This window comes from Telmatherina bonti, assembly GCF_933228915.1.
Source record: "Telmatherina bonti genome assembly, chromosome: 19".
Classification (NCBI taxonomy): Eukaryota; Metazoa; Chordata; class Actinopteri; order Atheriniformes; family Telmatherinidae; genus Telmatherina; species Telmatherina bonti.
Genome location: NC_136617.1, coordinates 13505849 through 13518054, shown reverse-complemented (window position 1 = coordinate 13518054; position 12206 = coordinate 13505849). Strand labels below are relative to the sequence as shown.

General features: G+C 37.2%; 1 protein-coding gene across 1 annotated transcript in view; it reads right to left on the bottom strand.

Moving 5' to 3' along the window:
• The window catches only part of LOC306769905 (toll-like receptor 4), a gene marked incomplete at both ends in the record, with an annotated part of 69471 nt that extends 59628 nt beyond the window's left edge, over positions 1-9843 (bottom strand). Inside the window, 1 exon segment of the mRNA XM_079258672.1 lies at positions 9780-9843. Within this exon segment, the coding sequence (XP_079114798.1) occupies positions 9780-9843 (64 nt within the window).
• Positions 9844-12206: the final 2363 nt, after the last annotated feature.

The window sequence follows — 12206 nt, the reverse complement described above, 5'->3', positions numbered from 1 at the left end:
GATGTAACTCTGTTTCAACCAAGCGGCAGCCTCCGGCGGTTAAAAGTGAAGCATATGCGGAAGTGCATAAAACTGCAGTTCTCCCTTCATCCACTAGAGGCTGGCTGCAAAACAGAGCAAATCCCCATAGACTCCTATGTTAAAAAGACCAACTTCATGGCAGAAATAAACATGTTTACAGCCTGGTTCAAAAATCCATTTTATGTTTAATAGGTCAGGTTTACCTTCATGACAACTATGGGAGGAGTGATTTTATTTTCTAACTCGCCCGTTTAAAAGAAATTTAATCTCGAAGTTTGGCATATTTAGGGGCGTGTCCTTTTTATTGACAGGTACCAATATCTATACAGTGGAAAAGCCTGTTGAAAGTTTTCAGTTGATGTTACTCTTAACAGTCATACCAGCAGTTGTATTTTCCAAGAGTTTTTCCACATTTTTCATCATTTATTTCAACTGATTTGTCAAGACGGGTGGTGATCGATGTCCTCAACTCAACTCAACTCAACTTTATTTATAAAGCTCTTTAAAACAACCAGAGTTGAAACAAAGTGCTGTACACAACCGGGATAAATAAATAAAAACAGAATAAAACAGTTCAAACGCAAATAAATAACAAAAAAAAAAAAAAAAAAAAAAAAAGAGGTCATACAAGGAATACGGAATTAAAACAATAAAACAAACTAAATAAATAGTAAGTAAAAACCATTAATAAAAATAAGGCACACTGACTGCCTCTAGTCACACGATTTCACACAATGACATTAGCTATTAGCAGTAGCTTTGTACCAAATACATGGATGGCATGCTCGTAACTTATTGACATAAAAAACTGAACAGACTTGTGTATCGTTCTGCACGTCATCATCTCACAGGACACTAACTTATGCAAGACATTTGTGACTGTCCTTGGCTTTGATAGTGGAAACACTGCCCTTAAAAGGTGAGGCACCAGAGAGCATAATTGGTTGTTTGTATTCAACTGGCACACCACTTGATGAGAGTAATTCTCACTCACTAGGGCTTTAAGTGATAAAACTAGCTCTAGGGTTAGAAAAACAACCAAGCTAGGTGTTAACACACACAATTTAAATAGGCTTCCAGTATGGTGACATATCCTCCAGCAGTTGGGTCAACGGACAGAGATGTTCTGAGCATTGTTAAACAATGGCAAGTAATATGCAATGTAACATGTATACAAATGCATATGTTATGATACATTTTTTATGTCTTCTGTTTTTCTCCACAACACCCCCGAGCACATGTCTTTCAACTGAGTCTATGTAAACTGTAGCTGCAATTGTTTTATTTAATTTCCCCTTCAGCATCATGTTTTCTGGAAGACATGTTTTTCTTTACAAATAGAATAATCTGTGGACTTTCTAACAGCTGAAATGCCACAGAGTTGGAAATATATCTGAATAGGCTAGTTCTGACAAAGCTCTGCAGACAAATAAATGCAAAACCTTGTATCTGAAAGACTTTCTAAGATGCAAAGTAAGAAGTTGTCACAGAGCTAAACTGAAAAGAAAAGGGGTGGAAAAGTCACTGCAAAGTTTTGGATTTGATTAAAATTACCATTAATTTGCGTTGAGCTTCGGCTGCGCGAGTTGAAGGTAATTTAATTCCCTCTTGTTTGCTCTGATTCTGCTTTCGGCAAAACAAAATAAAACATCTCCATATCAAAGACTGCTGACCTGATTCTCTGATGAACTGAAGTTTGATGTTGTTGTTCCTTGAACTGCCTTTCAACCAAAACAACCTGGTTCTGGCCTCAACTGGAGGAGTCCTTAAACCCGCTGTGCAGTTTGCTGTCGGTAAAAAGCACAGAATATGTTTTCAAAATCTTGAGTTTTACTTCCCGACGGTGTTTCCACAAGCATATTTACTTTTTGTTTCATGCTGTACTGTGCCCTTCATATCTTTTCTTTTCTCACATCATATCTTTGGAGCGTCACAGTCGGAGCAGGATGTCTTTGTAATGGGTTACGCAGGAACATGATGTTTGGTTTATGCAGCAAGCTTTTGTCACAAATTAGGGAAATATAATAATTTTTTCAATTAAAATGTTAATTGAAAACATTTTATTTATGTTTTCAATAAATATGTCTTATACCGTGGTCAGTGGGAATTCTAATGCCAACTGGCTTGCATTGTTTTTGTATATACACACATTTGGCAAGGTAAATCAATGTTATATTACTCCATCATGGGCATCACCATAGAAACATGATGATTAACTGGTTCGATCAACTTTTGACAGGTTAATGAGAGAAACTTGCTATACTTTAGCATATTTGGCAAGTTTTGAAAAACAAAGAACATTTATCATAAATGTATGTTTACCATATGGGAGCATGGAATAAGCAGACTAAGCAACTCAGACCCATGCATTACACAGTTTTAACGCAATTTGCAGAGGAACACTACTAGACTCCGTGTTGTGCATTAAAACTATATAATGCACAGCTTCTTGTTTAATTGTTACTTATGAAACTAGAATGGATCACAGTTTGTGAAACAATGGAAAGAACATAAACAAGAGAAAGTTAGTGTCTGTTTAATGAAGAAGCTTCACATCTGAACTAATCACAAAGAAATAAGGCACAAAGTGGCGGTATATCATGCACTGAAAATAAAACCAGATGTCAAGGCTCAGGTATCACAACGGGACAGGAGATTTCAGACTTTGTTGCCAAAAGTTACCAGAAGCAAAGACTTTTAACCAAAAATAACCATAAATCTGGATCTGTTATAAATCCCTGTTTTTCATTAAACAACTTTCTTTTTTATCTAAGTTACTGTGTAGTCATGTTTAGGATGTAAAACTTTCGTACTTTGGTTGATATAAATATTAGTTCAAGTTTCTGTAAATTTTGTTTAAAGACTTCATTATTACAAGGAAAATAGCGACAGAGAAAATGTTTGCTGTTTTCTGTAGAGACTAGCATAATCTTGCCACCTGGGAAAAATATTACCAGAGCTCACAGCCAAGCAGATAAAAATATGAAACTCAGTACTATCAGAATTTTAATACATTTTTTTTTCTAAAAACGGCCTACTTTGTAACTCTTTCAATTCTGTTTCTTTTGTTTTGTTTTACCAAGGGACACGGTTTCTCTGATATCCTTTATCTGTACTTTCATGCTTGTCGCTCTTATTTGATCTTATTATTTTTAGGTTTATTTGTTTTTTTTTTATTTTTGGCATTTTTCAACTCCAGTGTTTTCCTCATGGGGATCCTCCATGCTGGGAGGAAGTGCTTGGTCTGCAGGGTTGCCACGGGGATGGCTTTAGTCTGGGTGTCTAAGGCGTCGAGTACTGTAAGCATGTGGTTGCAGTGGGTCCCTGTGCAGTGGCCTGGATCTGAGATGTCTTTGTGGAGCTGGCCTCTGTAGTCATAATGGCTTCCAGGGTGGACGGATCATAAAGATATTCCTCACTGCAGCGTCAAGCAAGATTATATTTTTATATCTACATCATGCTAAGAGACAGGATAGGGGAACTTGGGTGTACGTGTGTGTGTGTGTGTGTGTGTGTGTGTGTGTGTGTGTGTGTGTGTGTGTGTGTGTGTGTATGAATGAGCATTTACTATATAATATGATGTTGGCAAGTCTTGCTCCAAACCTTTGATTGATCCAGAGAAAGTATGGTGCTTCTGGTCCGTAAGAAGTACTGCATTAAGATTTTACCTGAGCAAATAATGAAAAAACTGCTTCAGTCAAACCACTTTCAGCCCTCATGGTGTGCTGGGAATGAAGCAACTAATGTGCCAATGTATTGATCTTTTGATAGGAAATGAAAATAATTTCTTTCCTTATTATTATTATTTTTTAAGTTTATAATTTTGTTGAAGTATTTGCTATTTTCCCTGCTTTACATTACCTTAAACTACTGTTACGTCTTTACTCATAAGCTTACATTTCTCTCTTTGTATTTCTTTGGGTTTAAAAACTGTGACACTGTAATTCAGACAGACAGATTCACTCATTCAAAGTTTTGTTGACTTTTGTTTTTCCTTGTGAGTTCTGGCCCAGTTCTGGCAGTAACACTGCCTACCTTTAACCTCACAGAAGTTCCAGTAGTTGTCCGCAGTGCACAGTAAACAGATAAGATTAGCATAAATCATTAACACGCCCCTCCAATAAAACTTCTGAGCCTGATTCTGTCAGCTTCTTATCTGCTCTTTCTCTTGTTCTTGTTGAGTTTGGATCCCTCCCCGCAGAACGGCTAATAGCGTTCTCCTCGGGGAAACTGCTTCACGCTGGAGGTGAAACTCTAGAGCTCAGCTCTCAAAAGAGGAGTTTGGGGGTAAAATAGATTAACTTTGATATTCTAATAAGGGGTTTTCACCAAGATCTAAAGCAGGTCAGGGCACCAGAGGATCAAAGACAAGCAGTGCTGTATGCTAAACAGGATTTTGGATTCAGGCGGGGGACATTATTGTGCTGTTTGTGTAGAATAATTGTTGTCAGGCAGATTTGTTATCACAGAATATATAAGGAGGAAAAAAGTTTTTATATAAATTCTTCATAGGCCATTTCACAAGGAGCCTGTAAACACGCTAACGGCAATGCTAGCACGGCTAGCTCTTTAGTGTTCTTTCTAACTCTCTAATAATTTGCCCTTAGGCTGGTGGGTGTTGGGAGGAAACATGCTAATTCTGCCTACTTTTTTTTTGTTGCCAGGCAGGTTTTCAAAATGGAAAACAGATTAAAGCAGCAGGCATCAAATTTCATGCCCTGTGACCCAGTTTTTGTTTTTTTTTCAACATTCCTGCTTCTGCGAATGGCAATTTTCACCCCCGAAGCACATTTAATTTCTGCTTATAAGGAATTTCTTCTTATTGAGGGTTTTTGTTCAGTTTCTAAGTGCACACTGTTTATTTCTCGCTATAAAAGGGTCATTTTGGAATTGTAAGAAAATCTATTTGAATGGGATCTCTTGGTTTTGGTTCAGTTCTTGGAGTAGTTCCTGTTGGCTTTTTGATTCTAGACTTCTAGACCAAACTCTTATTTCTCAAGTCCACCCCTTCTGTATTCTGTATTTAGCTTTCATTTTCTGTTTGTCATCACACCTGGTCCTCATTTGTTACCTGTCACAGTTGCTTCAATTTCATCATTAATTGGCCATTTTATCATGCTCCAGCTTTTTCTTTAAGGGTCAAATTGTTGTTATATTGTTCTGCATTAAGGTCGTAGAGCTATTGTGGGTTTTTATTTATTTATTTATTTATTTTTTTTTTGCATCCATATAGCCTTTAACTAATACCTGTGATGTTCTAAAATGGTGAATCGAAGTATTTGTAAATCAAGGTTTTCTCTTCACTTTAGGATGTGTGAAAGCTTTCTTTTTGGCTCCTTGTGAAGAGAAGTTTATTTTATGACATATAGGGAGGGACAGACTTCCTCTGCATCTTCCTGGTGGGCGGATGTTATTTCTGGGCAACACTGTGTTTGGTCAGACTGCAGGCAAACTAATAATAGGTTAGCCTGGTCTAAATGTTAAACACCTCCCCTTATGACTGAATAAGTCATTGTCCATAAAACCAGCAGAAAACTTTCTTTCATGACTACCAGCCCATAAAGCATGTTGATCTGCATCCCATCGGTTCTACTGACAACAGGATGAACCAGTCAGATACTTTAAACCCAATTTTGGTTCTGTACCATTAGCTGCACTTATCTGTCTGAACCTGAAAGAGAAAGTGGAGGTACAGTGAAACTTGTGCAATTAAAAAAAAAAAAAGACAAATGCTGCCAATGTCCAAAGATGATTGACATGCATTGATACAGCAGGATCAATTCAATTCAATTCAATTCAACTTTATTTATATAGCGTCAATTCACGGCAATGCCATCTCAAGACGCTTTACAGAGAAGAAAACATAATGAAAGCCAATTCATAATAGCCTATATAAGGAAACCAACAGATTAAGTTGGGTCCAACTCAATCTCCCATTCTGAGCAAGCACACTGGCAACAGTGGGAAGGAAAAAACTCCCTTTTAACGGGAAGGAAACCTCCGGCAGAACCCGGCTCAAGGACAAGCAGCCATCTGCTTCTGCTGTGTGGGGGGAAGAGGACAGAAAGACAACAGACAACAGGAACTGCTACTCCCGGCCAGGGAGACCTGCTGAGACAGGAGACATACATGTTAATGATGCAACACTGTTATTGGGGGGGAGGGATAAAAGAGAGAGATAAAGAGAGAGAGAAAGAAGCTCAGTGTATCAGGAAATGTCCCTCAGCAGTCTAAACCTATAGCAGCATAACTAAGGGATGCTAACCATCCCTAGCTATGGGACTTATCAAAAAGATAAGTCTTCAGCCTAGTCTTAAAGGTGGGGAGGGTGTCTGCTTCCAGATCTTCAGTGGTTGTTGTGGTAATTATGGTAGAGGTGATGATACGCCGCACTGCTTTCACATGACTGTTTTAAATCATTAAACCCGTAAGTCGGAGCAACTCGAGCCAGTTAGTAATGAATGCACTAAAAAAAACATACAATTTTTCACCATTTTTAAAAAAAATCTATATTAGTATACACATATAGAAATATGGAATGTGTTCACATTAATTCTAATTGATAATTATGAAAATAAGTACAAATATTTTCAAAATCCAGATGCACTACAACACTAGGTATATACAACTGATTTCCTTTGTATTTCTATCACCCCGCCAGGTCACATTTTATTTCACACACTGGTGAGACAAAGTTGAGATGGCTTTGAATTCTTTATAGATGCTACTTTTGTAATGAGACGTCAGGTAAATTGGGCAACCTTTAAATAAATCAGTTCAGAAAGTAAGAAAAAATATTGTGACATGGTGACATGGTTCCAGAACTTCTCCAAGGAAAAAGTATAACTTTGGTAAGCAAAAGACTTTAAGGCTTTTCATTCAGCTGAAGTACAGTTACAGTAAGAAGCTTTGAACATGTTCCTCACTTGGGGTTAATGAACACTGATGACGCTTTGATATCATTAAGATCCTTCAAAGGAATATTTAATGCTGGTATTTTACCGGCAGGCAGACTTGAGGTGGTTTGTGTTTTCTGGGTTTTCTGAGAGAACATTTGAACTAAAATGTTGTCAATGTATCGTTCAGAAAAGATTTTGTTCTTTCTGTATTTATATTCATGTATTAAAAAATTCTGCCAAAGCTTTTATTTTATTTAAAGTAAAATGTGTTTATGCTGATCATCAGTAAAGGATGTTGAAAATTAGTGCAACTCCTGATTGAAATAGTTTACGTGACATTGCAAAACGCTATGGTGAATGTGTTCTAATTCAAGCTGGAGGAAGTATTTTTCACATCTTACATGTTGTTGTCAATAAAAAATGAAGATAGCAAGTACTTAAAAAATGAACAATAACTCTCTGTTTCAGTATTTTATATGATGTATTTATATGATATATGATGATTTATATGAATTTTCCATTAATTCAAAACAAACAACAAAAAGAAAATATAAATGAAGAAGGCTGATTGTCTTTTCTTTTGTTCTGTATTTTCTTTTAAAAGCATCATGATTTATTAGACAATGATGAATTGATTTTTGGGAAATTTATATTTTAACAGCTTAGTAAAAATCTTACATAAGAACTTTTAGGACCAAAATGGTGTTTAAAGACAGTTGATTACTGCTGTCCTGATTAAAAAAACATAATAAAATGGAAGAATACATGCAGAATTTTAGAGATTGTGATAACTAAATGATAAAAAGCATTTTTTAGAAAATACTGTAAATACAGAATGTCATGGCAACAATGGCCTTTACTGTTTTTGAGAAAAAAGACAGAATAGGACATTGTTAGTTTTTATTTATTTATTCATTTATTTGTTTGTTTGTTTGTTTTTTTTAACTATTTTGCTTCGGCATAGTTTTTAAGCAATATTTTATTAATAAATTGAACATCTCACTGACACAGCATCACGTTTCCTCTGACATTCAAATCAAATTGACCTGATGTCAACGTTGCTTTCTGGTGAGAATGTTCGAACAGAGTTCAGAATAAACATCCATCAATAGCTTTTAGATCGATGGCTGATTGAACAATCACAGCAGTTGCAGTCACCGTATGACTTCATACATTTGATCAACCTCCAGGAAAGGCTCTGAGATCTGATAGGACACGAAAAACTTCATGAAAAATTTACACATCCAGTTTTCTGAGGTGAGAAACAGTTTTATATTATTTCACATAGTGAATAAAATATAAAGCTCACAGAGGTCTGGTTGTAAAAGTCACTGGAATGCCCTAAAGCCACACTTGGCATTGTGGGTTCACATTTCAACCTGACAAGCGCACTGAACACAAAATGAAAAAATAAAAAAACAAGTGTTACTGGAATTAAAGAAAGTTGAAATTTAAGGGAAACTCCACAACTCTCATGCAGTCTTGTTTAAATCCCACAGAAGCTGTGAAATACAGCCACATTTAACATGAATTTGAGTTTGGTTGAAGTATCTCGGTGTCCTCACTTTCATAAGCAAAGCTTATTGAGGGGTTCATCCTCACCCAAACCAGATCTTTCCACTGGTTTGTATTATGAGAGCAATTGTGATTTGGGGGGAATAAAGGTCATTAAATTGGTCCTTTGTGGGAAATGGAAAACTGAAAATTTGCTCAGTGGACCTTTCTCATTTCGGCCCATCGATGCCATAAGACAACCATCACAAGTCCACAACACAAAACATTTTACTGTGCAAGGCCCAAAACTTGTTGAATGATGTTTTCCTGCAGTTCCTCTTTACTTTGACATCACTGTTACCATGAGACCTACTGTGTGACTACACTACATGCGTTTGCCACCGCATGAACTTTCCTTGTTTCATGAAAAGTTTGGTCATTTTGATTTGGCATCAAACACTGAAAGGTTTGACAAAGGAAGGAAAATACACAAAGTGGTTAAATTGAGCCAATTTTTTAAGGTTGGAACAGTATAAAATACATATTTCGAGTTTAAAGAACGGGCTGCACGGTGGCGCAGTGGTTAGCACTGTGGCCTCACAGCAAGAAGGTCGCTGGTTCAATCCTTGGCTGGTTTGGTCAGTGGCCTTTCTGTGTGGAGTTTGCATGTTCTCCCCGTGTATGCGTGGGCTCTCTCCAGGTACTCCAGCTTCCTCCCACCATCCAAAGACATGCATGATAGGTTAATTGGTCACTCTAAATTGCCCCTAGGAGTGAGTGTGAGCATGAGTGTGGTTGTTCGTCTCTGTGTGTGGCCCTGCGATGGACTGGCGAGCTGTCCGGGGTGTACCCTCCTGGTTCTCTCCAGGTACTCCAGCTTCCTCCCACCATCCAAAGACATGCATGATAGGTTAATTGGTCACTCTAAATTGCCCCTAGGAGTGAGTGTGAGCATGAGTGTGGTTGTTCGTCCCTGCGATGGACTGGCGAGCTGTCCGGGGTGTACCCTGCCTGTCGCCCGGGGCCAGCTGGGATAGGGTCCAGCTTCCCCATGACCCTGAATTGGAATAAGTGGTTTGGAAAATGAATGAATGAATGAGTTTAAAGAACATATTGTAAGAATTTGCAAATTCTTTACCCTGACTGCTGCCCAACAGGTTATCACACCCGTGGAAGCCTGGAGACATTGATCTGCATTCCCAGATGCCTTAACTTGGAAAACTGCATGCTAAAATCATACATGTCACAAGTGACAGAGTTCATCTACAGGTTCTCATCTAGTTAAAGTCAGAAATAAAAAAAACTAAAAAACTTCCTCAATGATGATTTTACAAAGATGAATATTCTGTACTGTACAACCAGTACCTGACTGATGGAACATGAAACCTCCTGGATGGAGGATGATTGAGGGCAGGCATTTTTCTGCCATGGTTACTGTCTCTCAGGTGGCCACATCATTTTATTCCCTTCTCTCCATCCTCCTTCAGTTTATGTTTTATCCTCTTTTTATGCCAGTATCTTTTTTTCTTTTCCTAATTTTTTTATCCTGCTTTTTCCTCATCTGTTTTTTTATTCTTTATCCTATTTTCTTTATCTTTTTGCCTCACTTACCCTTTCCCTCTTATTTACTTCCTCCTTACTGCTTCCTCTCTTTCGTAATTTCTTAAATCTTCCTTTTCCCTCTTCCTTATTCTTCTCTTTCCCATTTTCTTTCTCTTCTTCCTGAATTCTTTGCTCCATCCTTCTCCATATTTCGTCTCTTCCATCTTACCACTCTTCCCCTCTTTGTCCTCCATTCCCCTTTTCCTCTCATTTCAGTGCCCATATATTTTTCATCATTTTGTTTGTGTCCACTCCACTCATTTTGTTTATATGCTTATCTTGTCTCTTATCTTCTTTCACCTATCTTTGTTTTCTTGTCCTTTCCTCATCATCTGTTTGTCTTTGTTTAATGATCCCCCTTGTGTCTCCTCCCCTTTCCCATCTTTCCTCAGATCTTTTTATTTCTCCCTTCCCACCCTTTCCTTTGCCTCCTCCTTCTCCTCCATGCAAATGTCTTGATGAAAAAGTGTTTGTGTTTGTGTGTGTGTACATGTGTTTTTCATGGTTTATACAGCAGACACATGAAAGTTGAGACGGTTTTGAAAACAAACAGCTCAACTGTCCCATTATGCATTTCAATAAACAATAACCTGCCCTCACATGAATCTTTAAATTAGCTTTACTTAGAATTTAGGCAATAAAGCACAGTTGTCAAACCACTGAACTGAAACAGTCATTCAGTATTTATTTGTAATTGTTTTATAGTCGTCGTTTGTTGCTACACAGTCACTATAATATTTTGTCACATTTATGACAATATGGAGATAATACACAACTTAAAACTGTTTTATGGGACTCCAGAGATATAGTCACAGCCAGGATCAGTATTAAAAATGTCGTTGCAAAAAGTCTTTTTTGAAAATCCATAAACTGCTGAAACATCAGACCTTGAAAGTCACTCATGCATGACCAGTCTACCACTGACTTCCCTGTTGAGTCCATTAAAACTTTATGAAAAGGTTGGTTTTAGATGTGGAACAGTATTAGATTAGATCTTTCTTCTCCTCTCTATTCCAGCTTAAATGAATCAGGAGTAGAATCATGAATGTTTGATGGTTGTCTGAGAGGTGATTGGCTTGCACTGAATGCCCCGTGGGAAGTGGTGGCTACCCATGTAGCTATCACCACCTATGTGGTAAATCAATTATAGATTCAATGCTTTTAGTGCCTTGAAAAGTGCTATGGAAAACCTTTTCAAGTTATTAAAATATTATTCTGTAATCAGGAGTATGTAAAAAGGATTAAACCATCAGATGTGATGAGTGTGCAAGCTTAACTGACCAATAATGTGAAGAAAGCAGTGAGTTTGTATTGATATAAATGAAATACAAGTGTTTCTGCAGCAGTAATTGTAGACATTCAACAAAGGAAAAAGATTGCAAATCAAAGAATTATACATCATTGGCTTTTTGCTCATTTTCTTTTACTTTTTATATTAGATGACCACTTCAATTGTAACATATAGTTGAGTTTTTCCCTAAAATGTCCTTTCTCTCTCTCTCTCTCTTTCTCTTTGTCTTTCTTTTTAAAAGGCTGTATTTACACATGCCAACCAGTCATGTCTGGATTGTTTGTCAATAAACAAGCAAGACAAACAATCTAAATTTTTGAAAATGTGCAGAAATACAAGCAGTGAAACTAAAATGAAGAATCATAAAAAAGGTGATCATTGAAGTTAGTTATATTGAGTCTTAATTAGTTGATGTACAACGCAAAAATGTTCAAAAACCCCCATCAGCTGCATCTAAAGGAGATGGGTGTTCACATTAAAAACTATTGGGTTAAAAATAACCAAACGTGGCTCGTTCTGCAGTCCAGCTGCAGGGTAAAACGTGGACCGACCCAGGTATGGGTTATTTTAACACAGTGTGTTTATTTCACGCAGCACTTTGGATTATGTTTTCTGCCAAAAAAAGGATTAAAATGACCCAGTTTTATAGTTAAAGCTACCCAAATTGGATTAAAAGGAAAACCACAAATTTGGGTTATTAAACTACTAGCAATTGGTTTAAAATGACCCTGGCCCCCACATCAGAAACTTTCTAGAACCACCCCTGCCCTGTTTAGAGCACAGCATGTAAAGGACACTAGAATGACCTGATAGAAAATATAATCAAGTCTGTTATGAAAAGATCATCTTTAGGAAATCTGAGTTGAATTTATAATGGAAATGTATAATCACATCAGGAA